This window comes from Gigantopelta aegis, chromosome 8, assembly GCF_016097555.1.
Source record: "Gigantopelta aegis isolate Gae_Host chromosome 8, Gae_host_genome, whole genome shotgun sequence".
NCBI lineage: Eukaryota > Metazoa > Mollusca > Gastropoda > Neomphalida > Peltospiridae > Gigantopelta > Gigantopelta aegis.
Window position 1 is genome coordinate 6,618,632 of NC_054706.1, and position 25,424 is coordinate 6,644,055.

At 37.0% G+C, this 25,424-nt stretch overlaps 1 protein-coding gene across 2 annotated transcripts in view; it reads left to right on the forward strand.

The window, feature by feature from the left end:
* Positions 1-1,001: 1,001 nt before the first annotated feature.
* Positions 1,002-25,424, forward strand: part of LOC121378522 (sorting nexin-14-like) — a 77,511-nt gene continuing 53,088 nt past the window's right edge. For both annotated transcript variants that reach the window (XM_041506729.1, XM_041506730.1), the window contains exons 1-11: positions 1,002-1,138; positions 3,360-3,428; positions 6,334-6,385; positions 9,348-9,427; positions 10,073-10,151; positions 10,647-10,690; positions 11,506-11,593; positions 18,777-18,861; positions 19,300-19,456; positions 21,222-21,297; positions 25,097-25,141. In XM_041506729.1, coding sequence (XP_041362663.1) covers positions 1,041-1,138; positions 3,360-3,428; positions 6,334-6,385; positions 9,348-9,427; positions 10,073-10,151; positions 10,647-10,690; positions 11,506-11,593; positions 18,777-18,861; positions 19,300-19,456; positions 21,222-21,297; positions 25,097-25,141 — 873 coding nt within the window. In that variant the 5' untranslated portion in view covers positions 1,002-1,040. The remainder of the gene's footprint in view (positions 1,139-3,359; positions 3,429-6,333; positions 6,386-9,347; positions 9,428-10,072; positions 10,152-10,646; positions 10,691-11,505; positions 11,594-18,776; positions 18,862-19,299; positions 19,457-21,221; positions 21,298-25,096; positions 25,142-25,424) is intronic.

Sequence of the window (25,424 nt, forward strand, 5' to 3'; positions counted from 1 at the left end):
GATTTGGTATATAGCTTTATCATGTACTGTTACATATCAAGTTGGTGACTTACCAATGTTTACCAGAGTTCTGGCCCTTGAACTTCGAGATGCAAAAAATGTTTAGGGCCCGGTATTACTTTAGCAGTACTTTCGGAATGCTTGGTTACTAGACTTGTGCCTACATCAGTAGTTTGGGTACACTAAAACAGGGAGAATGGAAATGTGTTGTATTGGATCGAAAATGGTGTTTTCCCATTTGGCAACGGGTTTTTTTGTGTACATTAATGTATATTATTCAACACTGCTCTCCATCTACTAATTATCCTTTGTGTTGTGGGACAGACTTGATAGCTACAAACTACACTCATGAAATGTGGACACGAGGTCATTGTTTAGATGAAAACAGACTTGATAGCTACAAACCGGCCTCGGTGGCGCAGTGGTTAAGCCATCGAACTACAGTGTATACTACCAAATTAAATCCCATAGACGACAATAGTAACGTGGCTAAAACTCCTACCTGCAGCGTATCAATCGACATAAATGCCACAGATATGAATACTACCACCCCTCACCCTTAAAGTGAATCAGGTGGAAAAAATTATGGTCAAGCTGCTAATTTTTGAGATAATGGGTAGCGTCTATGACTACACTAGTTCTACACAACTGACCACCTTCAGAGTTTCAAATACCAGTATGTACTACCCAATCCATCCCATCAGTCATTAGTGCATGACAATTACCCGATGATATATACAACTTTTAACATGCTAATGGTTTTGTTCTTCAATGATTCATATTAACTAGACAGAAACCAACCTGGCAATTATTATTCTCAAAAGTCTGCAAATTTATGCAAGTTGGAATAATACATCATTTTGATAAATGAAAATGCAATATACATTTGTTTTCAACTTCTTTTTCTCTTCTCATTTCAATCGACCAAAAACAATGTCAGATCAAAACATTGGAGTTATTTCCCTTAGTATAATCTTCAAAAGAAGAACAGTTTTTATAAATCCTGTCACAAGATTTTGGAAGATGCAACAGTTTGCATAATGATTCCTTGGTACATAGTCAAACACTATGCGCATAAACATTCCAAGTTTACAACAGGAACGGCCGTACTGCTTCTGTGTACCGTTGTGTTCTACAGGTTTGTACTTGGTGACCGCGAAGGTGAATGAATCCCCGCCAGCCGTCGAGTGTACATTTTCTGCAAAATTCTGGCGATCTGTGCCGCTTCAGCCTCGGTGCTTGTTAAATTTAAAGCTGTGATCTCGCCGCTTCATCATCACATTAATAAAGCAGTTATTCGCTCAAACTATTATGTATGAGACAATGTTTAGAATTATGTTCTCGACATCAGACGATCAGTGCATGTGTATTAAAGCTGTAAAGGGGGAGGGGGCGGGGGCGGGGGCGGGACGTAGCCCAGTGGACTGAGTGGTAAAGCTCGACGGTATCAGGTCCTTTCGTAACCATACCGTTTCGTACCATACCAGTTCGTACCCAAAGGCATACCAGTTCATAACCAGAGGAACATCAGCATACCAGTTCATACCCACATTTGTACATGTTATTTAATGAAAAAAAATCTTTTAAAAAATCCAAGCCAACTACATTTTAATAATTAGCGATTAGAAATTGTCACGAAGAATCATGTCAAGTGAAGTCAGCTTATTTGTTGATATATTTCAAACACATAACATTTTTCTTTTTACATGACAAAAAAACATTTTATGTACAAACATAATAATATTTACAAACATAATTAACATAATTATATATAGAGATATTGAAACCCAGTACATTCATACAATTGTATTTATGGTAAAGGTAAATGTGAAATTAATAAAAACTTATATGTTGGTATATTTCTCAAAACTTTCAAAATGTGACTTATTCCCTATTTAGCACCGAGTCCTTCAATTATTGACAGGTGAAAGTAGCATTATAAACTTTTAAATTTGCATATGACATGAAATTTGCATACCGTTATTACACGGGTTAATACAATCAAATATTAAATGGTTTTATGACAAAAGAATTGCTCTTTGGCTATGAAAAGGTATGCTTTTTGCTTACGAAAAGGTATGCTTTTTGGTTACGAAACGGCATGCTTCAGTGATGCACAGCACATAATTGCTCATTTAATGCTTATAAAAGATACTGAGTGATTATTACAATTTTTTTTTTGCTAAATGTTACAATATGTTTGTAATATAACATTATAATTGTGTATTTAAAAAATATATTAATGTTAGGTGTAATGTATGACATTATTTAATTGGTTACGAACTGGTATACTAGTGGTTACGAAACGGTATGGTACGAACGGGTTTGGGTACGAAACGTCTAGAAACCAAGCTCGACTGATGCACGGTTGGTCTGGGATCGTTTAGCTCTGTGCACCATGACTGATCTATGAAAGGCTGTGGTATACTATGTATTACACTGCGTGGATGGTGCATATAAAAGTTCCCTTGCTACTAATGGAAAACTATAGCAGACTATTAAAGATTTAAAAATGTGCTCTAGTGGTGTCATTAAACAAAACAAACTTTTTTTAGAGTTGTAATGATATGGCAATACGAGGTCCATGAGGGTGGGACATAAAACATTTACACACTTGTAAACATGTCCAAAATTTTGCGAAATGAATGCCCATGAACGTCAAACCGACAACATCTCCATTTCAACTAATGCTACATAAATGATAAAAGATGAGTCGGATTGTATTGCATTCTCCAAATACTGCGGGCAGAATAAGGAGTATGTCTTTCCACAAAGTTGATCAACAAATAGTAATATGTGGTAATCAAGCTTTTCCTCTTTTTTTTTCTTTTGGAAGGGTAGGATGTTGCGCAGCCACCCTCCTTTAATTTTCACCCAGCGAGAACACTACCCTGTATTTGACGCTAAATGCCATTACACTTATAATTTTTGAGTTCACTGAGAACAAATACATGTATGTATTTGACATATTAATCACCAATACACACCAGGGAACATTTTGTTTGGTCGCGATTCGTTATGCAAATTTCATAGATCGATACACAATTTTAAAACATTAAACAGTAGTTGCTAATCAATTTTCAGTTGACTAGAAATATTGCTAATTTAGATTTAGAAAACAAAATGTTCCCTGCACATACATGTAATGATGTACTACAAAAAGAAACCTGTTGGCACCTACATGTACGTATTTAACCGGAACATTATTAAAATGTTCCTTTTGAATTGTTTATTTCAGCTATGTCAGAGTGTTCCTTTTGAATTGTTTGTTTATTTCAGCTATGTCAAATGTTCCTTTTTAATTGTTTGTTTATTTCAGCTATGTCAAATGTTCCTTTTTAATTGTTTGTTTATTTCAGCTATGTCAAAGTGTTCCTGTTTATGTGGGCCTTCATCCTTGGTATGGCCATCTCCTACATTCTCGTCAGGTATATGCTCTTTTGTCTTCAGTGTTGGAGTTTAGCAATTAAATTACACATGGACTGGCTAAATTCTATTGTACAAATTGTTTGGATTTTGTAGCATACAATTCAGGGCTATAATCTTTCAGGCCTTTTATTCCTTACATTGTCAGGGCTCGCGCTGTCGGTAGCCAAATTAGTCATTGGCTAATTTTTACAAAAAATGGCTAATAAAATGTGCAAGTGGCTAAAATTTTGGCTAAGCCATTTTCTGTCTTCTGATGTGAACAAACGGTTACATAATCTATCCGACACCTCAAACATAATAATAATACCAAATATTCAATTAGCGTAATGGCGATCTCGCGACCGGTAAAAAAAAAATGGTGTCATGCAGAATTCAGCGTATGCCTTATAATGTTTGCTTATTTTAATAATCACGGTTATTGATTTTAACGGCATGCATTCAACATGTATGACAGCAATGTCTGGAAGATCTGTAACTTGTTATTTTTACTTTGTAAAATCTTTGAACCAAAGTAATAAAAACAGCCCGACAAAGCGTGTCAATTTTAATACACATGCCAGTTCAGGGCCGAAAGACATGTAGGCGATCTCAAGGGCAGAGTTCAGCCAGACCGAGCGAAAACAAAACGTTCGCTAGACTGGTTTGTGCGCTTCACGTTAAACCAAATGGACATGACGAACACCAATCAAATAGTTCGCGAACGTTAGGAAGAACGTTCGTTGGCTGAACTGAGGACAGCTCTCGGTGCGAATATACATCAGCCGACACCCGCGTGTCAAGAGATATCGTTGCAGACATTAAACAATTACGCAAAAGTAAATATTGATATAAATTTGTAGAAAAACAATAGTTGTTCACATCAATGAATACCTAACTGCAGTTTTTGTTTGTTCCTTTGTCTTTGTTAATTTCGTACCCATGGTCGAGAGCACACATGCAGTTGAATGTACATTGAATAAAAGTAGTTTACAATAATCATAGGAAGAAAGAAAAAACAACTACCGTCAATAAACATCCACCCACCCCCATATTTCTGTATGTTTGTTAATTTAATGTTATAGGCTTTAGAAGTGGGGGTGGGTGTATGGGGTACTGGCTTCAAACTCTGAAGATAATGCATAACCCCATCCCCACCACACCCCACTCCCGCTGAAAAATCAAGGTTTTGTTATTCCTATTTATTCCAGTTTGTACACAATTAGCTGAAAAAGATACATTTTCATATTCATATATAAATACTCTATACAGTACTGCGTAAAATAAATTTGGCTAAAGCATTTTCAATATGGCTAATAAAAATTCCATTTGGCTAATATTTTGGCTACAGGTATTTTTGATCCAGGGTGAGCCCTGCATTGTGCTGATCTCTTAGGCTGTTTCATTACTACAAAAAGATGTACAGGGCATTATTATAAGTTCATCTTAAATTACCAGGGCACTATTTTACGAAGCGATCTTAGCACTGCTATCCCCTTAAGTGCCTACGGTAGTGACCGTAACATTTTCCTACAATCGACATCCCGTTTTATTAAATTACCTTAGCTTACAATCACCTTTAGTTACTATGAATATTTACAATATGTCTGCACCTATTGTAAGCTCTAAGGTCGTGACCTTAAATTAACGCTGAGAAAAAAAAAGGCGAATGGAATATGTTTTTCACAACAGAAGCATGAAGTTAGACACAATGAACAACAAGGAACTGATATCAAAGTATCGGATGCCTCATTATACTATTTTGTAATTGTTGCAAGTGTTTCAAGCGGATTTGGAATCAACTGCCTTTTTCACCATTAAAGTCGATGACATTCACTCTTCGCACCCTTGTTTTGGCTTCATACACAATAAATATAACATATCTTACCGTAATTTCACTTCAGATCTATATTTCGTAAACAGTACAATTGTTTTTATTTCAAGATTTTCTTCAAAAACCAGTCATCTTCAAACAAACAAAAATTCAGTAGCAGTTTTGCATTGGGCTTTTTCCAGTGTTGTTAAAACGGAGACGCCATGTATCCAGTTTATTGTCAAATTGTAAGAAGATGGAAAGTGGCGTCATTGGAATACTGATGTCATTTAAATTCAAAATTAGCTATATCATTACACTACTATGCCACATTAAAATAAAAACTAGTCTACTAACCTTGAACCCTGTCAAAATAATTCTGACAGCAGGCATTGCAGTTTAATTTCGGGATTTTTTTATAATTTAATTTTTTTAATTATGTTTAAAAGTTTTAAAAGATGAAAAATATAAACATAAAATTTTGTCAAATATGTCATATCAAATAATTATTGTTGGATATGTTAAATTTATTGTGTACGAAGCCAAAACAAGAGTGTGAAGAATGACTTATCAATCTAAGATTTTTAGCCTTAGTTAAGATCGCAGTAGTAGTAAGTTTGGGTTTATAATCGCACTAAGATTGCTTCATCGAACGGTTGTAAGTTTTACGGTCAGTAGCGTAAAATCAACCATAAGTCACTAAGTCCTATAGTAGCCAAGATCACTTTGTAAAACGGGGTCTAGGTGTGTATGTTCGGTTTCAGTTTAATAACCACCTGTGTATTGTAGCATATATACAAATGTATACATGTAAGAAAAAGTGTACTGTGTGTATCGTAATTTGTTTTAAATGTTTATTGTTGATAAATGAAAATGTTTGCTTATATAGAAGTAAGATGTGGAGATATTCATCGTGACTGACATAATTCATTAACTGAAAGTATATTATCTAAACTTGTTGAAGATAATTTGTATTTATAGTCTAATGAAGATGAACATCAAGTACTTATTGTTTTAATTAATTTATTAACTTTTATTATGTGTTATACAGTACTTCTTTCAGATGTTCATGCAAGTACATTGTATATATACAAATTTGTTTTGTTTAATTTCAGCCCAACCACTCTTGTACCAAACCTTCTACCAATGTACCGACGCAAGAAGAAAGTTAGTTATCATTTGAATGAATCAAGTGGCAATTAGTATTTTTTAGTTGCATGTAGCTTTGGAGAAAAGATTCAGTACTAATTTAACAGCCCAAGCAATTCATGTCAGCATTTAACAGTGCTGATGTACAAACTAAAGTGAAATCAATTCATATCAGCATGTTTTTGCCAACACAACTTCGGTGAACATATTTGAGATACTAGTAGATGAAAATAAAATGTTTTCAATAAAAAAAATGTAACTTTTATCATGTGTATCAAAAATACAAATGGATAATGGTATAGGAGACAATAGTGTTAAATTACGTTACAGTAACTGTCGTAAGCTATTGAAGGTTTTTGACAGTTGCATTTTCGTATACACCACAGCTTGTTTCCTTTGATGTCCAGTGTGCAGACTGATTGACATTTTTCAGTGTATGAAAAAGTGTACATTTTGAAATGGCGGAGCTGGGTGCTGTAAAATATAGTAGGATGCAGAAAAATATTTGAAGAGGGGCATAGAAAAATAAAGGGGATGGTAGAACATGAAAGGAGGGCAGCAAAATGCAATAGCTGGGCAGGTCGCCATGCTTAAATGGAGCACCAAGAACACTGACAAATTTCAACACATGAAGACCATGTTAAACAACAGAAGGAAGGACTGTTCCTTTAACTACACAACATTGTATTACTTAACCACTGATATTAGTTGTCAAACTTATATATAAACACCCCTTGCAATTTTTAAAAGTGAACCAAAATTAGTTTGCTTTACTTAGTTTCGGCAATCTCTGGCTGAAAAAACACTTATTTGGCACCAAATTTGTCACATGATCAAAATGTTCATTCTGCGTCTTTTGTGTCCACTAATTCTCATCTTATATTTTATCCTCAATTGCAGATTATATGGTCATAAATGATCATTGTTACTTATTGTAGGGCTTCTAGAATTTTTATAAAATTCACTAGCCATGGGGTCAGTGATTTTGAATATTTACTAGCCAGAATAAAAAATTCACTAGCCCTACTTTACTTTTAAGTTGATACAATTTTACTAATGTCGCCTAAAGAAGGAGATGGAGCTTAAAAACACTAAGATATTTAAATGCAGCATTTGACAACTTTTTTTTTCACTAGCCGTCTGGGATTGCAATGGTAGTTATTTACTAGCCCAACATGGAATATCACTAGCCATGGGAAGTGACATTGTTCATCATTAAAATAATTTATCTTGGGCGCCAAATAATAAATGTATACCACCTTTACAAAAACGAAACTACTTTTATCAGCAGGTGTGAATGTCAGACCGACGTTTTAACTAACGGTACATAAAAGATGAGTCAGCTTGTACATCATGCTAACTTTTTTGTACCAGATACTGAGGCAGGGTATGCACTTCGGATTTTTTTTACTTGGATTTGCCCGTACAACTTTTGAATGGCCCGCAACTGAATTTCATTTTAAAAAAGAACTTGTACTTTAAAAACATGTTAACAACACAAGAGAATTTGTAATTAAATTCTAATTATTATGTTGTCACGGGACCCACACAAGCAAACATCTGGAATGTTTTACCAAGGTTCAGTCTTGCAATGAATAAGGTGCTTTTATAACCGTTTGATGAGGAATTAAAAAAATTACTAAATTGACAGCAATCTATACAAACAATAATCACATTCACTAGAGAAATAAACATACAACACAAGTTAAAGACATAATTATCACTATTTAATGGGAGCAGGTCAACTCGCTCCAAAACCAACTCGCCCCCAACGCGGTTAGTCAACTCGCCCCACACTGTTTAGTCAACTCATATCTTTACCATTTTGAAAATTAATATACCAACATTTTAAGCTAATGTGCATTAAATATTGTTGAATATGCAGACCAGTCGGAGTCCAAAAGCCTTGCCTGATCATTCCTTTAAGGAAATAAGGGACAAACGTCGTTAAATTAGGCTTGACAATTCATTGTAATAGATTATTATTTATCCGATATTAAGATCTCCCCAATATAAATTTAATAAGAGGAGTTTCACTGTAATAAATAAAATGACACCAAAGTTGTAGATGTCAATTTTTAATTTTGTCACAATTATTTACAGACTGTAAAGTTTGGGGAGAGTTATCTAAACACTTGGGCGAGTTGGCTTTGGGGCGAGTTGACCAGCATTCCTATTTAACACTCGCATGTGCACAGGCGATGATAGCTGTTGTTGACATCGTTGGCAGTGACAATTGGGTGTTTGGTATAGGAGACTCGGTATAGTCTGTAAGAAACGAAAATGTTCCAACACAATGTAACTTCGGAAAACCTCAGGCTCATAAACAAAATCTTTCTGTGAAACATAGCGTAGTGGAATGTGACGAGTTGTTCCGATTGTAACTAAATGGAAAATAAAGACGGACATGGCCAAGGTATTCCGATTTCACCTACAAATACATTTACGTGGCCGAGGTTTTCCGATTACATAATCAAAACCGGCCGAGGCATTCCAAATGGTTTTAGACTGTTCAGTATACTGGGGAAGTAGTCACTATTATGTCCTATATGGGTTTGGTTGCACATATATTAATAGGAAACCAATTGAAAACAATAAATAAAAAATAACTTTCCGATCTCTTACAAACATTAGTTATTTGCATTTTGATACATAATACAATATGCGGAAATTTTCGGTCGCCAAGCAAGTGACACATGATACGGTTTTGACTTGCCCGACACTATTTTGACTCGCCCTGGGCGATCGGGCAACTGTAAAGCGCATACCCAGCTGAGGGGCAAAATAAGGGATAGGTCTTTCCACAAAGTCGACCAACACAAAATGATATATGGTAACCAAGCTTTTACTTTTTTTTAAAGGGTGGGGTGGGGTTTGTGCTATCACCCTCCTTTAATTTTCAACCAGCGAAAACATTGTTTGTGACAGAGACGTCTGTCTATTTGCATGTACTTGATAGAAGTTTAAATTTCTGTTTTAGTCTTCTGTTCTCGACAATGAGCTGACGCTACTGAAGTCAATATGTACAGTTTGTGGACAAAGGAGGTGTCCAAGACACAGGTCAGTATAGGTGTCTCTCTCTCTCTCTCTCTCTCTCTCTCTCTCTCTCTCTCTCTCTCTCTCTCTCTCTCTCTTCCTACCTCCCTCTCTGTTTCTCACTCTATCTGTCACTCTTTCCCTCTCTCTTTCTCATTCTCAATCTCTCTGTCACACTATCCCTCTCTCTTTCTCACTCTATTGCTCTATCCCTCTCTCTTGCTCATTCTCACTCTCTCTATTGCTCTATCCCTCTCTCTTTCTCATTCTCACTCTCTCTCTCTCCTTCCCTCTTTTTCCCCTCCCTCTCTATCTCACTCTCTCTCTATCTCTCTCTTATTTTCTCTATCATTACCATGTCTTTTGGACCCTTCCACCTTTTGGTGCTATGGTGTTATTAAACATGAATTATTCATTTGTTCATTATTTACTGGGATATAACAAATATGTAAAACATAAAACACTTTCAGATATAAAATATATTAATAGAGTTGACTTACCTGTCAAAGAAACTTTTACATGAAAACTAATAATTCTGTTAATTTCAGACCTGAGATAACTATCTGGCAATTCAACTGTTGACTCTTTCAGATGTAAAATATATTAATACAGCTGACTTACCAATCAAAGAAATTTTTACATGATAACTAATAATTCTGTTAATTTCAGACCTGAGTTAAATATTCTTGCATTTCAACCGTGGACTAATCTGGAGATAAGACAGCGAGTTGATCAGGCACTCGATGAGGTGATGTACCGTTGACTTTAATACAAAATATTGATTTAAAATCATATCGCTTGTCTTGACTTCTCGGATGGGGAATGTATGTTGCACTTGTATCAATCAGATATGTCTAACCAATAATGGTTGGGGTGGAGTTGGGGTAATTATTGTTTTTTTGGTTTTGTAACTTTTCTATGCTAGTGGTTCCCCCAGGCTAATGGAATTTCTTAATTTTCACCACTTGAGATGTGTCAATCGATTATGGACTTCATGATCAAGTGTAATAGTTATTTATGAAGACCATCCCATCGGTATTCAATAATTGTAATTGATTTTTGAACACCACTTCTCTGAACAATGCAAGATGTGACAACTAGACATTCGTAAGTGGCCACACCATGCTGAAGATATGTATATATACAAAATGACTTTGTATAATGGGTTTTTACAAATTTCTTTTCTCTTCTCTAAATTATGTTTAAATACTGTAATTTATGTTCTGTATTTATTTTTTTACAGTTCTTTAGTATCGTGCTCAAAGACTTTGTCTACACTTGGTACAAGTAAGTGGTTATTTTCATTTATTACACTTAGATGGTAGAAGTTGCGGGAGATACTTTCAGTCTCTCCGACTGTGGCAGACTTCTGTTCGAGAGTTCATCATGTCTCATAGCTGAGGCATGCTCAGGAGATGAATGTGATGTCATAGAAGATAATGGTACCAGCTAAATAATTCGCTCAGTCTCCTGAAAATATCACTGGTGGCAGGGATTGCAGTCATTTGCTGTACTGGTTTTTGTACCTAACCTGAAATGAATGTGATGTGATAGAAAACTGGTACCAGTTAAATAATTCGCTCAGTCTCCTGAACAGATCACTGGTGGGCAGCGATTGCAGTCTCTTGCTGGATTTGTTATTGTACCTAGCGTTGGATGATTGTGATATGATGGAAGGCCATCAAATAATTCATGAGCATTCGGCTTCTGGGACACATCATTGGTTAAAAGTATCTGTCAGCAAGAATATATGTTGGAATAATTTTGTTTTGTTCTGCATGGAATTTGGATTTGGCGAGGATTTACTTGATATTTTCATATTTTTGTGCGCTGACCGTGAGGGGTTTTTTTATAGATATTTCACTAATGACGAGGGGTTTGTTTATGAGTTGAAGCCTGTGGGGTTACCTTTTCAGAGATTTGTGTGCTGACGGAGAGTTTGTTTTTAGCTATTTCACTAATGACGAGGGGTTTGTTTATGAGTTAAAGCCTGTGGGGTTACCTTTTCAGAGATTTGTGTGCTGACGGAGAGTTTGTTTTTAGATATTTCACTAATGACAAGGGGTTTGTTTATGAGTTAAAGCCTGTGGTGTTTTTTTCAGAGATTTGAGTACTGATGAGGAGTTTGTTGATGAACTGAGAACTAATTTTCGCTTCCTTGCTGCTGTTTTTCTGAGAAGAGCTAAAAAGGTAAAAAAAAGAATTAAAAAAAACAAAACCTTGTTACCAGGTTTTAAGAGGTATCCAGTTTAGAGAGGTTCTCTTCAATATAGATATTCAGAAAGGGGCTGTGAAAAATGTCCGGTTTTAAGATAATTCCGGTTTACAGAGGGTCCAGTTTTGAGAGGTTTCACTGTACATATTGTACTGAGTAGGTTGACTTTCATGTTTGTTGTATTTACTTTTACAGAATACTGAGATATTTCAGCTTTTTCACAGTGTCTCTTTCATATTCTTCACAAATAACACCTGATGGTTTTAATTATAGGCTTCTTAATGTTTCAGTATTGTTGTTAAAAGTATGAATTGTGAATTGCAAAGTTTGCTTTTGTCTTATACTAAAAGTAAAGTTTGTTTTGTGTAACGACACCACTAGAGCACATTGATTTATTAATCATCGACTATTGGATGTCAAACATTTGTTAATTTTGACATATAGTCTATGAGAGGAAACCCACTACATTTTTCCATTAGTAGCAAAGGATATTTATATGCACCATCCCATAGACAGGATAGCACATACCGCAGCCTTTGATATACCAGTCGTGGCACACTGTCTGGAGCGAGAAATGGGGTCCACCGACGGGGATCGATCCCAAACCGACCATGCATCAAGTGAGCACTTTATTACTGGGCTACATCCTGCACAACTATTGTCTTATACTGATCTCTGTGTTTTTCATAGTGATGACAGTAATAACACTAACATGTTTCCTTTCAGCTGGATATTCCAAGTCTGATAACACAGAAGCTGGTTAAAGCTACTGGGCTATGTCCTACACAACTATTGTCTTATACTAATCTCTGTGTTTTTCATAGTGATGACAGTAATAACACTAACATGTTTCCTTTCAGCTGGATATTCCAAGTCTGATAACACAGAAGCTGGTTAAAGCTACTGGGCTATGTCCTACACAACTATTGTCTTATACTAATCTCTGTGTTTTTCATAGTGATGACAGTAATAACACTAACATGTTTCCTTTCAGCTGGATATTCCAAGTCTGATAACACAGAAGCTGGTTAAAGCTACTGGGCTATGTCCTACACAACTATTGTCTTATACTAATCTCTGTGTTTTTCATAGTGATGACAGTAATAACACTAACATGTTTCCTTTCAGCTGGATATTCCAAGTCTGATAACACAGAAGCTGGTTAAAGCTACTGGGCTGTGTCCTACACAACTATTGTCTTATACTAATATCTGTGTTTTTCATAGTGATGACAGTAATAACACTAACATGTTTCCTTTCAGCTGGATATTCCAAGTCTGATAACACAGAAGCTGGTTAAAGCTACTGGGCTGTGTCCTACACAACTATTGTCTTATACTGATCTCTGTGTTTTTCATAGTGATGACAGTAATAACACTAACATGTTTCCTTTCAGCTGGATATTCCAAGTCTGATAACACAGAAGCTGGTTAAAGCTACTGGGCTGTGTCCTACACAACTATTGTCTTATACTAATATCTGTGTTTTTCATAGTGATGACAGTAATAACACTAACATGTTTCCTTTCAGCTGGATATTCCAAGTCTGATAACACAGAAGCTGGTTAAAGCTACTGGGCTGTGTCCTACACAACTATTGTCTTATACTAATCTCTGTGTTTTTCATAGTGATGACAGTAATAACACTAACATGTTTCCTTTCAGCTGGATATTCCAAGTCTGATAACACAGAAGCTGGTTAAAGCTACTGGGCTGTGTCCTACACAACTATTGTCTTATACTAATATCTGTGTTTTTCATAGTGATGACAGTAATAACACTAACATGTTTCCTTTCAGCTGGATATTCCAAGTCTGATAACACAGAAGCTGGTTAAAGCTACTGGGCTGTGTCCTACACAACTATTGTCTTATACTAATATCTGTGTTTTTCATAGTGATGACAGTAATAACACTAACATGTTTCCTTTCAGCTGGATATTCCAAGTCTGATAACACAGAAGCTGGTTAAAGCTACTGGGCTGTGTCCTACACAACTATTGTCTTATACTAATATCTGTGTTTTTCATAGTGATGACAGTAATAACACTAACATGTTTCCTTTCAGCTGGATATTCCAAGTCTGATAACACAGAAGCTGGTTAAAGCTACTGGGCTATGTCCTACACAACTATTGTCTTATACTAATATCTGTGTTTTTCATAGTGATGACAGTAATAACACTAACATGTTTCCTTTCAGCTGGATATTCCAAGTCTGATAACACAGAAGCTGGTTAAAGCTACTGGGCTGTGTCCTACACAACTATTGTCTTATACTAATATCTGTGTTTTTCATAGTGATGACAGTAATAACACTAACATGTTTCCTTTCAGCTGGATATTCCAAGTCTGATAACACAGAAGCTGGTTAAAGCTACTGGGCTGTGTCCTACACAACTATTGTCTTATACTAATATCTGTGTTTTTCATAGTGATGACAGTAATAACACTAACATGTTTCCTTTCAGCTGGATATTCCAAGTCTGATAACACAGAAGCTGGTTAAAGCTACTGGGCTATGTCCTACACAACTATTGTCTTATACTAATCTCTGTGTTTTTCATAGTGATGACAGTAATAACACTAACATGTTTCCTTTCAGCTGGATATTCCAAGTCTGATAACACAGAAGCTGGTTAAAGCTACTGGGCTATGTCCTACACAACTATTGTCTTATACTAATCTCTGTGTTTTTCATAGTGATGACAGTAATAACACTAACATGTTTCCTTTCAGCTGGATATTCCAAGTCTGATAACACAGAAGCTGGTTAAAGCTACTGGGCTATGTCCTACACAACTAGTGTCTTATACTAATCTCTGTGTTTTTCATAGTGATGACAGTAATAACACTAACATGTTTCCTTTCAGCTGGATATTCCAAGTCTGATAACACAGAAGCTGGTTAAAGCTACTGGGCTGTGTCCTACACAACTATTGTCTTATACTAATATCTGTGTTTTTCATAGTGATGACAGTAATAACACTAACATGTTTCCTTTCAGCTGGATATTCCAAGTCTGATAACACAGAAGCTGGTTAAAGCTACTGGGCTGTGTCCTACACAACTATTGTCTTATACTGATCTCTGTGTTTTTCATAGTGATGACAGTAATAACACTAACATGTTTCCTTTCAGCTGGATATTCCAAGTCTGATAACACAGAAGCTGGTTAAAGCTACTGGGCTGTGTCCTACACAACTATTGTCTTATACTAATCTCTGTGTTTTTCATAGTGATGACAGTAATAACACTAACATGTTTCCTTTCAGCTGGATATTCCAAGTCTGATAACACAGAAGCTGGTTAAAGCTACTGGGCTGTGTCCTACACAACTATTGTCTTATACTAATATCTGTGTTTTTCATAGTGATGACAGTAATAACACTAACATGTTTCCTTTCAGCTGGATATTCCAAGTCTGATAACACAGAAGCTGGTTAAAGCTACTGGGCTGTGTCCTACACAACTATTGTCTTATACTAATATCTGTGTTTTTCATAGTGATGACAGTAATAACACTAACATGTTTCCTTTCAGCTGGATATTCCAAGTCTGATAACACAGAAGCTGGTTAAAGCTACTGGGCTGTGTCCTACACAACTATTGTCTTATACTAATATCTGTGTTTTTCATAGTGATGACAGTAATAACACTAACATGTTTCCTTTCAGCTGGATATTCCAAGTCTGATAACACAGAAGCTGGTTAAAGCTACTGGGCTATGTCCTACACAACTATTGTCTTATACTAATATCTGTGTTTTTCATAGTGATGACAGTAATAACACTAACATGTTTCCTTTCAGCTGGATATTCCAAGTCTGATAACACAGAAGCTGGTTAAAGCTACTGGGCTGTGTCCTACACAACTATTGTCTTATACTAATATCTGTGTTTTTCATAGTGATGACAGTAATAACACTAACATGTTTCCTTTCAGCTGGATATTCCAAGTCTGATAACACAGAAGCTGGTTAAAGCTACTGGGCTGTGTCCTACACAACTATTGTCTTATACTAATATCTGTGTTTTTCATAGTGATGACAGTAATAACACTAACATGTTTCCTTTCAGCTGGATATTCCAAGTCTGATAACACAGAAGCTGGTTAAAGCTACTGGGCTATGTCCTACACAACTATTGTCTTATACTAATCTCTGTGTTTTTCATAGTGATGACAGTAATAACACTAACATGTTTCCTTTCAGCTGGATATTCCAAGTCTGATAACACAGAAGCTGGTTAAAGCTACTGGGCTATGTCCTACACAACTATTGTCTTATACTAATCTCTGTGTTTTTCATAGTGATGACAGTAATAACACTAACATGTTTCCTTTCAGCTGGATATTCCAAGTCTGATAACACAGAAGCTGGTTAAAGCTACTGGGCTATGTCCTACACAACTATTGTCTTATACTAATCTCTGTGTTTTTCATAGTGATGACAGTAATAACACTAACATGTTTCCTTTCAGCTGGATATTCCAAGTCTGATAACACAGAAGCTGGTTAAAGCTACTGGGCTGTGTCCTACACAACTATTGTCTTATACTAATATCTGTGTTTTTCATAGTGATGACAGTAATAACACTAACATGTTTCCTTTCAGCTGGATATTCCAAGTCTGATAACACAGAAGCTGGTTAAAGCTACTGGGCTGTGTCCTACACAACTATTGTCTTATACTGATCTCTGTGTTTTTCATAGTGATGACAGTAATAACACTAACATGTTTCCTTTCAGCTGGATATTCCAAGTCTGATAACACAGAAGCTGGTTAAAGCTACTGGGCTGTGTCCTACACAACTATTGTCTTATACTAATATCTGTGTTTTTCATAGTGATGACAGTAATAACACTAACATGTTTCCTTTCAGCTGGATATTCCAAGTCTGATAACACAGAAGCTGGTTAAAGCTACTGGGCTGTGTCCTACACAACTATTGTCTTATACTAATCTCTGTGTTTTTCATAGTGATGACAGTAATAACACTAACATGTTTCCTTTCAGCTGGATATTCCAAGTCTGATAACACAGAAGCTGGTTAAAGCTACTGGGCTGTGTCCTACACAACTATTGTCTTATACTAATATCTGTGTTTTTCATAGTGATGACAGTAATAACACTAACATGTTTCCTTTCAGCTGGATATTCCAAGTCTGATAACACAGAAGCTGGTTAAAGCTACTGGGCTGTGTCCTACACAACTATTGTCTTATACTAATATCTGTGTTTTTCATAGTGATGACAGTAATAACACTAACATGTTTCCTTTCAGCTGGATATTCCAAGTCTGATAACACAGAAGCTGGTTAAAGCTACTGGGCTGTGTCCTACACAACTATTGTCTTATACTAATATCTGTGTTTTTCATAGTGATGACAGTAATAACACTAACATGTTTCCTTTCAGCTGGATATTCCAAGTCTGATAACACAGAAGCTGGTTAAAGCTACTGGGCTATGTCCTACACAACTATTGTCTTATACTAATATCTGTGTTTTTCATAGTGATGACAGTAATAACACTAACATGTTTCCTTTCAGCTGGATATTCCAAGTCTGATAACACAGAAGCTGGTTAAAGCTACTGGGCTGTGTCCTACACAACTATTGTCTTATACTAATATCTGTGTTTTTCATAGTGATGACAGTAATAACACTAACATGTTTCCTTTCAGCTGGATATTCCAAGTCTGATAACACAGAAGCTGGTTAAAGCTACTGGGCTGTGTCCTACACAACTATTGTCTTATACTAATATCTGTGTTTTTCATAGTGATGACAGTAATAACACTAACATGTTTCCTTTCAGCTGGATATTCCAAGTCTGATAACACAGAAGCTGGTTAAAGCTACTGGGCTGTGTCCTACACAACTATTGTCTTATACTAATATCTGTGTTTTTCATAGTGATGACAGTAATAACACTAACATGTTTCCTTTCAGCTGGATATTCCAAGTCTGATAACACAGAAGCTGGTTAAAGCTACTGGGCTATGTCCTACACAACTATTGTCTTATACTAATATCTGTGTTTTTCATAGTGATGACAGTAATAACACTAACATGTTTCCTTTCAGCTGGATATTCCAAGTCTGATAACACAGAAGCTGGTTAAAGCTACTAGGCTGTGTCCTACACAACTATTGTCTTATACTAATCTCTGTGTTTTTCATAGTGATGACAGTAATAACACTAACATGTTTCCTTTCAGCTGGATATTCCAAGTCTGATAACACAGAAGCTGGTTAAAGCTACTGGGCTGTGTCCTACACAACTATTGTCTTATACTAATCTCTGTGTTTTTCATAGTGATGACAGTAATAACACTAACATGTTTCCTTTCAGCTGGATATTCCAAGTCTGATAACACAGAAGCTGGTTAAAGCTACTGGGCTATGTCCTACACAACTATTGTCTTATACTAATCTCTGTGTTTTTCATAGTGATGACAGTAATAACACTAACATGTTTCCTTTCAGCTGGATATTCCAAGTCTGATAACACAGAAGCTGGTTAAAGCTACTGGGCTGTGTCCTACACAACTATTGTCTTATACTAATATCTGTGTTTTTCATAGTGATGACAGTAATAACACTAACATGTTTCCTTTCAGCTGGATATTCCAAGTCTGATAACACAGAAGCTGGTTAAAGCTACTGGGCTATGTCCTACACAACTATTGTCTTATACTAATCTCTGTGTTTTTCATAGTGATGACAGTAATAACACTAACATGTTTCCTTTCAGCTGGATATTCCAAGTCTGATAACACAGAAGCTGGTTAAAGCTACTGGGCTATGTCCTACACAACTATTGTCTTATACTAATATCTGTGTTTTTCATAGTGATGACAGTAATAACACTAACATGTTTCCTTTCAGCTGGATATTCCAAGTCTGATAACACAGAAGCTGGTTAAAGCTACTGGGCTATGTCCTACACAACTATTGTCTTATACTAATATCTGTGTTTTTCATAGTGATGACAGTAATAACACTAACATGTTTCCTTTCAGCTGGATATTCCAAGTCTGATAACACAGAAGCTGGTTAAAGCTACTGGGCTATGTCCTACACAACTATTGTCTTATACTAATATCTGTGTTTTTCATAGTGATGACAGTAATAACACTAACATGTTTCCTTTCAGCTGGATATTCCAAGTCTGATAACTCAGAAGCTGGTTAAAGCTACCATTCAGCATCTTGACTGCTGCATCTGGGCAAAGAACAAAGGTTCACATAATCTTGTTTGTTTTGGGTGTGTGTGTGTGTATGTGTGTGTGTTAAAATATGAATAACATCTAGTATTTAGGTTTAAACATTGTGTGCAAAGAAATAAAACCAAAATATAGCAAGTGCTTGAAAAGAGATCTTACTGGCTTATTTCAGTTAGGAGATCTGAACAAAGGAAGTGTATCACTGAAATATGTCAGATATATTAACAGAGACCAGAGCAAATGGGCAGTGAGATCAGAGTTCATTTAGATTTTCCCTCCAAGATATTAACTTTAAAATTGAACTGTACCTACTTCATTTAAAAAAAAGCAATAATTTCTTGTCCACAAATGTGTTTCAAATGTGTTTTACTATCTTGTTACTGTAACAGATTTGTTGCTTATCCTAATTGTAGGTTGATTATAATACTGTAATAGAGAACTCTGTGTGTTGCAGCACCCCCTGGTACCGATATTCAGCAGGCTGTGTTCGACTACCTCGGCCCCAACGTCCACTGTGCCATGTGGAGTCGTAAAGCAGAACTGGAATATCTACGCAGGGTCGTTGAACAGTTGTTTCCATACCTGCTGAGGCCACAAGCTCTTCATTCTAAGTAGCTATCTCGTTCTGTTTATAACTGTAAATACTATTGTCAGTACCTGCTGAGGCCACAAGCTTTTCTTTCTAAGTAGCTATCTCGTTCTGTTTATAACTGTAAATACTATTGTCAGTACCTGCTGAGGCCACAAGCTCTTCATTCTAAGTAGTTATCTAGTTCTGTTTATAACTGTAAATATTATTGTCGGTACCTGCTGAGGCCACAAGCTCTTCATTCTAAGTAACTATCTCGTTCTGTTTATAACTGTAAATATTATTGTCGGTACCTGCTGAGGACACAAGCTCTTCATTCTAAGTAGCTATCTTGTTCTGTGAGGCCACAAGCTCTTCATTCTAAGTAACTATCTCGTTCTGTTTATAACTGTAAATATTATTGTCGGTACCTGCTGAGGCCACAAGCTCTTCATTCTAAGTAGTTATCTTATTCTGTTTATAACTGTAAATATTATTGTCACTACCTGCTAAGGCCACAAGCTCTTCATTCTAAGTAGTTATCTTGTTCTGTTTATAACTGTAAATACTATTGTCAGTACCTGCTGAGGTCACAAGCTCTTCATTCTAAGTAGCTATCTCGTTCTGTTTATAACTGTAAATACTATTGTCAGTACCTGCTGAGACCACAAGCTCTTCATTCTTAGTAGTTATCTCGTTCTGTTTATAACTGTAAATATTGTCAGTACCTGCTGAGGCCACAAGCTCTTCATTCTTAGTAGCTATCTCGTTCTGTTTATAACTGTAAATACTGTTGTCAGTACCTGCTGAGACCACAAGCTCTTCATTCTTAGTAGTTATCTCATTCTGTTTATAACTGTAAATACTGTTGTCAGTACCTGCTGAGACCACAAGCTCTTCATTCTTAGTAGATATCTCATTCTGTTTATAACTGTAAATATTGTCAGTACCTGCTGAGGCCACAAGCTCTTCATTCTAAGTAGTTATCTCATTCTGTTTATAACTGTAAATACTATTGTCGGTACCTGCTGAGACCACAAGCTCTTCATTCTTAGTAGTTATCTCATTCTGTTTATAACTGTAAATATTGTCAGTACCTGCTGAGGCCAAAAGCTCTTCATTCTAAGTAGTTATCTAGTTCTGTTTATAACTGTAAATATTATTGTCAGTACCTGCTGAGGCCACAAGCTCTTCATTCTAAGTAGTTTTCTCGTTCTGTTTATAACTGTATTATTATTTGAATATCATTATCTCGTGTATTAGCTGATATTTAGAATTTGGCTATTGTCTAACAAAGGTAACATCAACATAAAATTTCATTATCTATACTCAAACAGAGTTTGAAAAAATACCAATATCACCAATAAATGCTACAAAAGTTTGGAATAAAAAGTGGTATTTCTCATCAACATTTCCAAGAGCGTTCAAACTGTTTGTTTGCTAGTGACAGGTGGGTTAATCTTCACATCTACTTTAAATAAACAAAACATGTTGATAAAAGCATTTTGATGTATGCCTTTAGGAAGGAGAAAACGGGATACCAAAACAAGAAAGAAAAGAAAAACAAGTACGATTTGTATGCTAGTGCAAATGTTGATAACTGACAACATCTCCTTAATTTTTTTAAAACAAATTTGTGATGTGGTGTTGGTAAACTTTCATTCATTCATTTGGATATTAGCTATAATGAAATTTACCTTTAAACTATTGATCACATATTGTATGCATTTTTGTGAAGCTATTCACTTTTAACTGTTACTGTAAATATTATGTATTATATTATGCTTGTTTTTTTACTATTATTACAGAAGTTCTTGTTCACTGTTGCGAGAGATTTTATCCGGCTCACTGCTTTTACCTGCTATGGATGCTGTAGCAAACCCGGTGTGTATTTTAGTTTTTATGATAATGTTATCTCCAAGTGTACTGCTATCATTATGTGTATACTGAAAGAAATAAGGGAATATCTTTTATTGGGATTAAATAGAAAAAACTGGTTAATGACCTAGGGTATGGGCTTCGTCCTGTGATGGTATGTATATATCACCAGCCTCAGTCGTGTCGTGGTTAAGCCATCGGACATACGGCTGGTAGGTACTAGGTTCGTAGCCCGGTACCGGCTTCCACCCAGAGTGAGTTTTAACAACTCATTGGGTAGGTAGGGGCGAGATGTAGCTCAGTGGTGTCGTGGTTAAGCCATCGGACATACGGCTGGTAGGTACTAGGTTCGTAGCCCGTTACCGGCTTCCACCCAGAGTGAGTTTTAACAACTCATTGGGTAGGTAGGGGCGAGATGTAGCCCAGTTGTGTCGTGGTTAAGCCATCGGACATACGGCTGGTAGGTACTAGGTTCGTAGCCCGGTACCGGCTTCCACCCAGAGTGAGTTTTAACAACTCATTGGGTAGGTAGGGGCGAGATGTAGCTCAGTGGTGTCGTGGTTAAGCCATCGGACATATGGCTGGTAGGTACTAGGTTCGTAGCCCGGTACCGGCTTCCACCCAGAGTGAGTTTTAACAACTCATTGGGTAGGTAGGGGCGAGATGTAGCTCAGTCGTAAAGCGACCGGTTTGGGATCGATCCCCATCAATGGCCCCATTAGGCTATTTCTCGCTTCAGCCAGTGCACCACGACTGGTACATCAAAGGCTGTGGTATGTGTTATCCTGTCTATGTGATAGTGCATATAAAAGATCCCTTGCTGCTGATCGAAAAGAGTAGCCCATAAAGTGGTGACAGCGGGTTTCCTCCCTCAATATCTGTGTGGTCCTTAACCATATTTCCAAAGCCATATAACTGTAAATGAAATGTGTTGGATGTGTCATTAAATAAACCATTTCCTTCCTTCCTTCAATGGGTAGGTGTAAGACCACTGAATCCTCTTCTTTCTCACTAACCACTAGTGTAGGTGTAAGACCACTGAACCCTCTTCTTTCTCACTAACCCCACTAGTGTAGGTGTAAGACCACTGAACCCTCTTCTTTCTCACTAACCACTAGCGTAGGTGTAAGACACTAGTGTAGGTGTAAGACCACTGAAACCCTCTTCTTTCTCACTAACCACTAGTGTAGGTGTAAGACCACTGAAACCCTCTTCTTTCTCACTAACCACTAGTGTAGGTGTAAGACCACTGAAACCCTCTTCTTTCTCACTAACCACTAGTGTAGGTGTAAGACCACTGAAACCCTCTTCTTTCTCACTAACCACTAGTGTAGGTGTAAGACCACTGAAACCCTCTTCTTTCTCACTAACCACTAGTGTAGGTGTAAGACCACTGAAACTAACCTAGTGTAGGTGTAAGACCACTGAATCCTCTCTTTCTCACTAACCACTAGTGTAGGTGTAAGACCACTGAATCTTCTTTCTCACTAACCACTAGTGTAGGTGTAAGACCACTGAACCCTCTTCTTTCTCACTAACCACTAGTGTAGGTGTAAGACCACTGAACCCTTCTTTCTCACTAACCACTAGTGTAGGTGTAAGACCACTGAATCCTCTTCTTTCTCACTAACCACTAGTGTAGGTGTAAGACCACTGAACCCTCTTCTTTCTCACTAACCACTAGTGTAGGTGTAAGACCACTGAACCCTTCTTTCTCACTAACCACTCCACTAACCACTAACCACTAGTGTAGGTGTAAGACCACTGAACCCTCTTCTTTCTCACTAACCACTAGTGTAGGTGTAAGACCACTGAAACCCTCTTCTTTCTCACTACCACTAGTGTAGGTGTAAGACCACTGAAACCCTCTTCTTTCTCACTAACCACTAGTGTAGGTGTAAGACCACTGAAACCCTCTTCTTTCTCACTAACCACTAGTGTAGGTGTAAGACCACTGAAACCCTCCTCTTCTTTCTCACTAACCACTAGTGTAGGTGTAAGACCACTGAACCCTCTTCTTTCTCACTAACCACTAGTGTAGGTGTAAGACCACTGTAACCACTAGTGTAGGTGTAAGACCACTGAACCCTCTTCTTTCTCACTAACCACTAGTGTAGGTGTAAGACCACTGAACCCTCTTCTTTCTCACTAACCACTAATGTAGGTGTAAGACCACTGAACCCTCTTCTTTCTCACTAACCACTAGTGTAGGTGTAAGACCACTGAACCCTCTTCTTTCTCACTAACCACTAGTGTAGGTGTAAGACCACTGAAACCCTCTTCTTTCTCACTAACCACTAGTGTAGGTGTAAGACCACTGAACCCTCTTCTTTCTCACTAACCACTAGTGTAGGTGTAAGACCACTGAACCCTCTTCTTTCTCACTAACCACTAGTGTAGGTGTAAGACCACTGAACCCTCTTCTTTCTCACTAACCACTAGTGTAGGTGTAAGACCACTGAACCCTCTTCTTTCTCACTAACCACTAGTGTAGGTGTAAGACCACTGAACCCTCTTCTTTCTCACTAACCACTAGTGTAGGTGTAAGACCACTGAACCCTCTTCTTTCTCACTAACCACTAGTGTAGGTGTAAGACCACTGAACCCTCTTCTTTCTCACTAACCACTAGTGTAGGTGTAAGACCACTGAATCCTCTTCTTTCTCACTAACCACTAGTGTAGGTGTAAGACCACTGAACCCTCTTCTTTCTCACTAACCACTAGTGTAGGTGTAAGACCACTGAACCCTCTTCTTTCTCACTAACCACTAGTGTAGGTGTAAGACCACTGAACCCTCTTCTTTCTCACTAACCACTAGTGTAGGTGTAAGACCACTGAACCCTCTTCTTTCTCACTAACCACTAGTGTAGGTGTAAGACCACTGAACCCTCTTCTTTCTCACTAACCACTAGTGTAGGTGTAAGACCACTGAATCCTCTTCTTTCTCACTAACCACTAGTGTAGGTGTAAGACCACTGAACCCTCTTCTTTCTCACTAACCACTAGTGTAGGTGTAAGACCACTGAATCCTCTTCTTTCTCACTAACCACTAGTGTAGGTGTAAGACCACTGAATCCTCTTCTTTCTCACTAACCACTAGTGTAGGTGTAAGACCACTGAACCCTCTTCTTTCTCACTAACCACTAGTGTAGGTGTAAGACCACTGAACCCTCTTCTTTCTCACTAACCACTAGTGTAGGTGTAAGACCACTGAACCCTCTTCTTTCTCACTAACCACTAGTGTAGGTGTAAGACCACTGAACCCTCTTCTTTCTCACTAACCACTAGTGTAGGTGTAAGACCACTGAATCCTCTTCTTTCTCACTAACCACTAGTGTAGGTGTAAGACCACTGAACCCTCTTCTTTCTCACTAACCACTAACAACTAAACTACTGGGGAAGCACTGAAATTGTTTCTGTCCCCCGGCTGGATTTTTCCCCAAGGATATTTCGTAATATTGTGTGTTGACCTTTTGCATCATGGGTATTAAGTGGAACAGGTGACAAGTGTGAATCAGTTCCTGAACCACCTGTAAAAACAGACTGTTCAGCTAGATTGATCGATATTAAATGCTCAAAATGTCATGAATCATTAGTGCAAACACGATTCTGTTTAGAATTTAAAAGTATGTTGTTTCATGTGGATGTCAATAGCAGATGGCATCTCTGTAGTTAGACTTAATATTTATGATATTGTTGTCTATAAGTATACTATTATTATTATTATCTATTATCTCTTAGTATACTGATGCTGTGATCAATATTGTAACCAGTATTTATGGTATTATGTATTTTTCACCTGCAGGATATGATAAACAACTTGATTCTGATATTCTTGGATAACACCCCGGTAAGTATGCTACCCGATCATTTTTTGTTGTTAGCCACACAAGGAGTAAGCAACATGTCTTTCAGTCTTTTAGAGTATAGGCCAATGTCTGCTGTACCTTAAGTCAGAACATGATTTTCTCATAAAATAAATGTTTAAAACTTGAATGATTGTACAGTGAAAGTCCTCTAAACCGGACACGCTCGGGACTAAGTAAAATCTCCGGTTTTAAGAGGTATCCAGTTAAGAGAGGTTCTCTCCTGCAAAGATATTTAAAAAGTGACCATGAAAGGCGTCCGGTTTT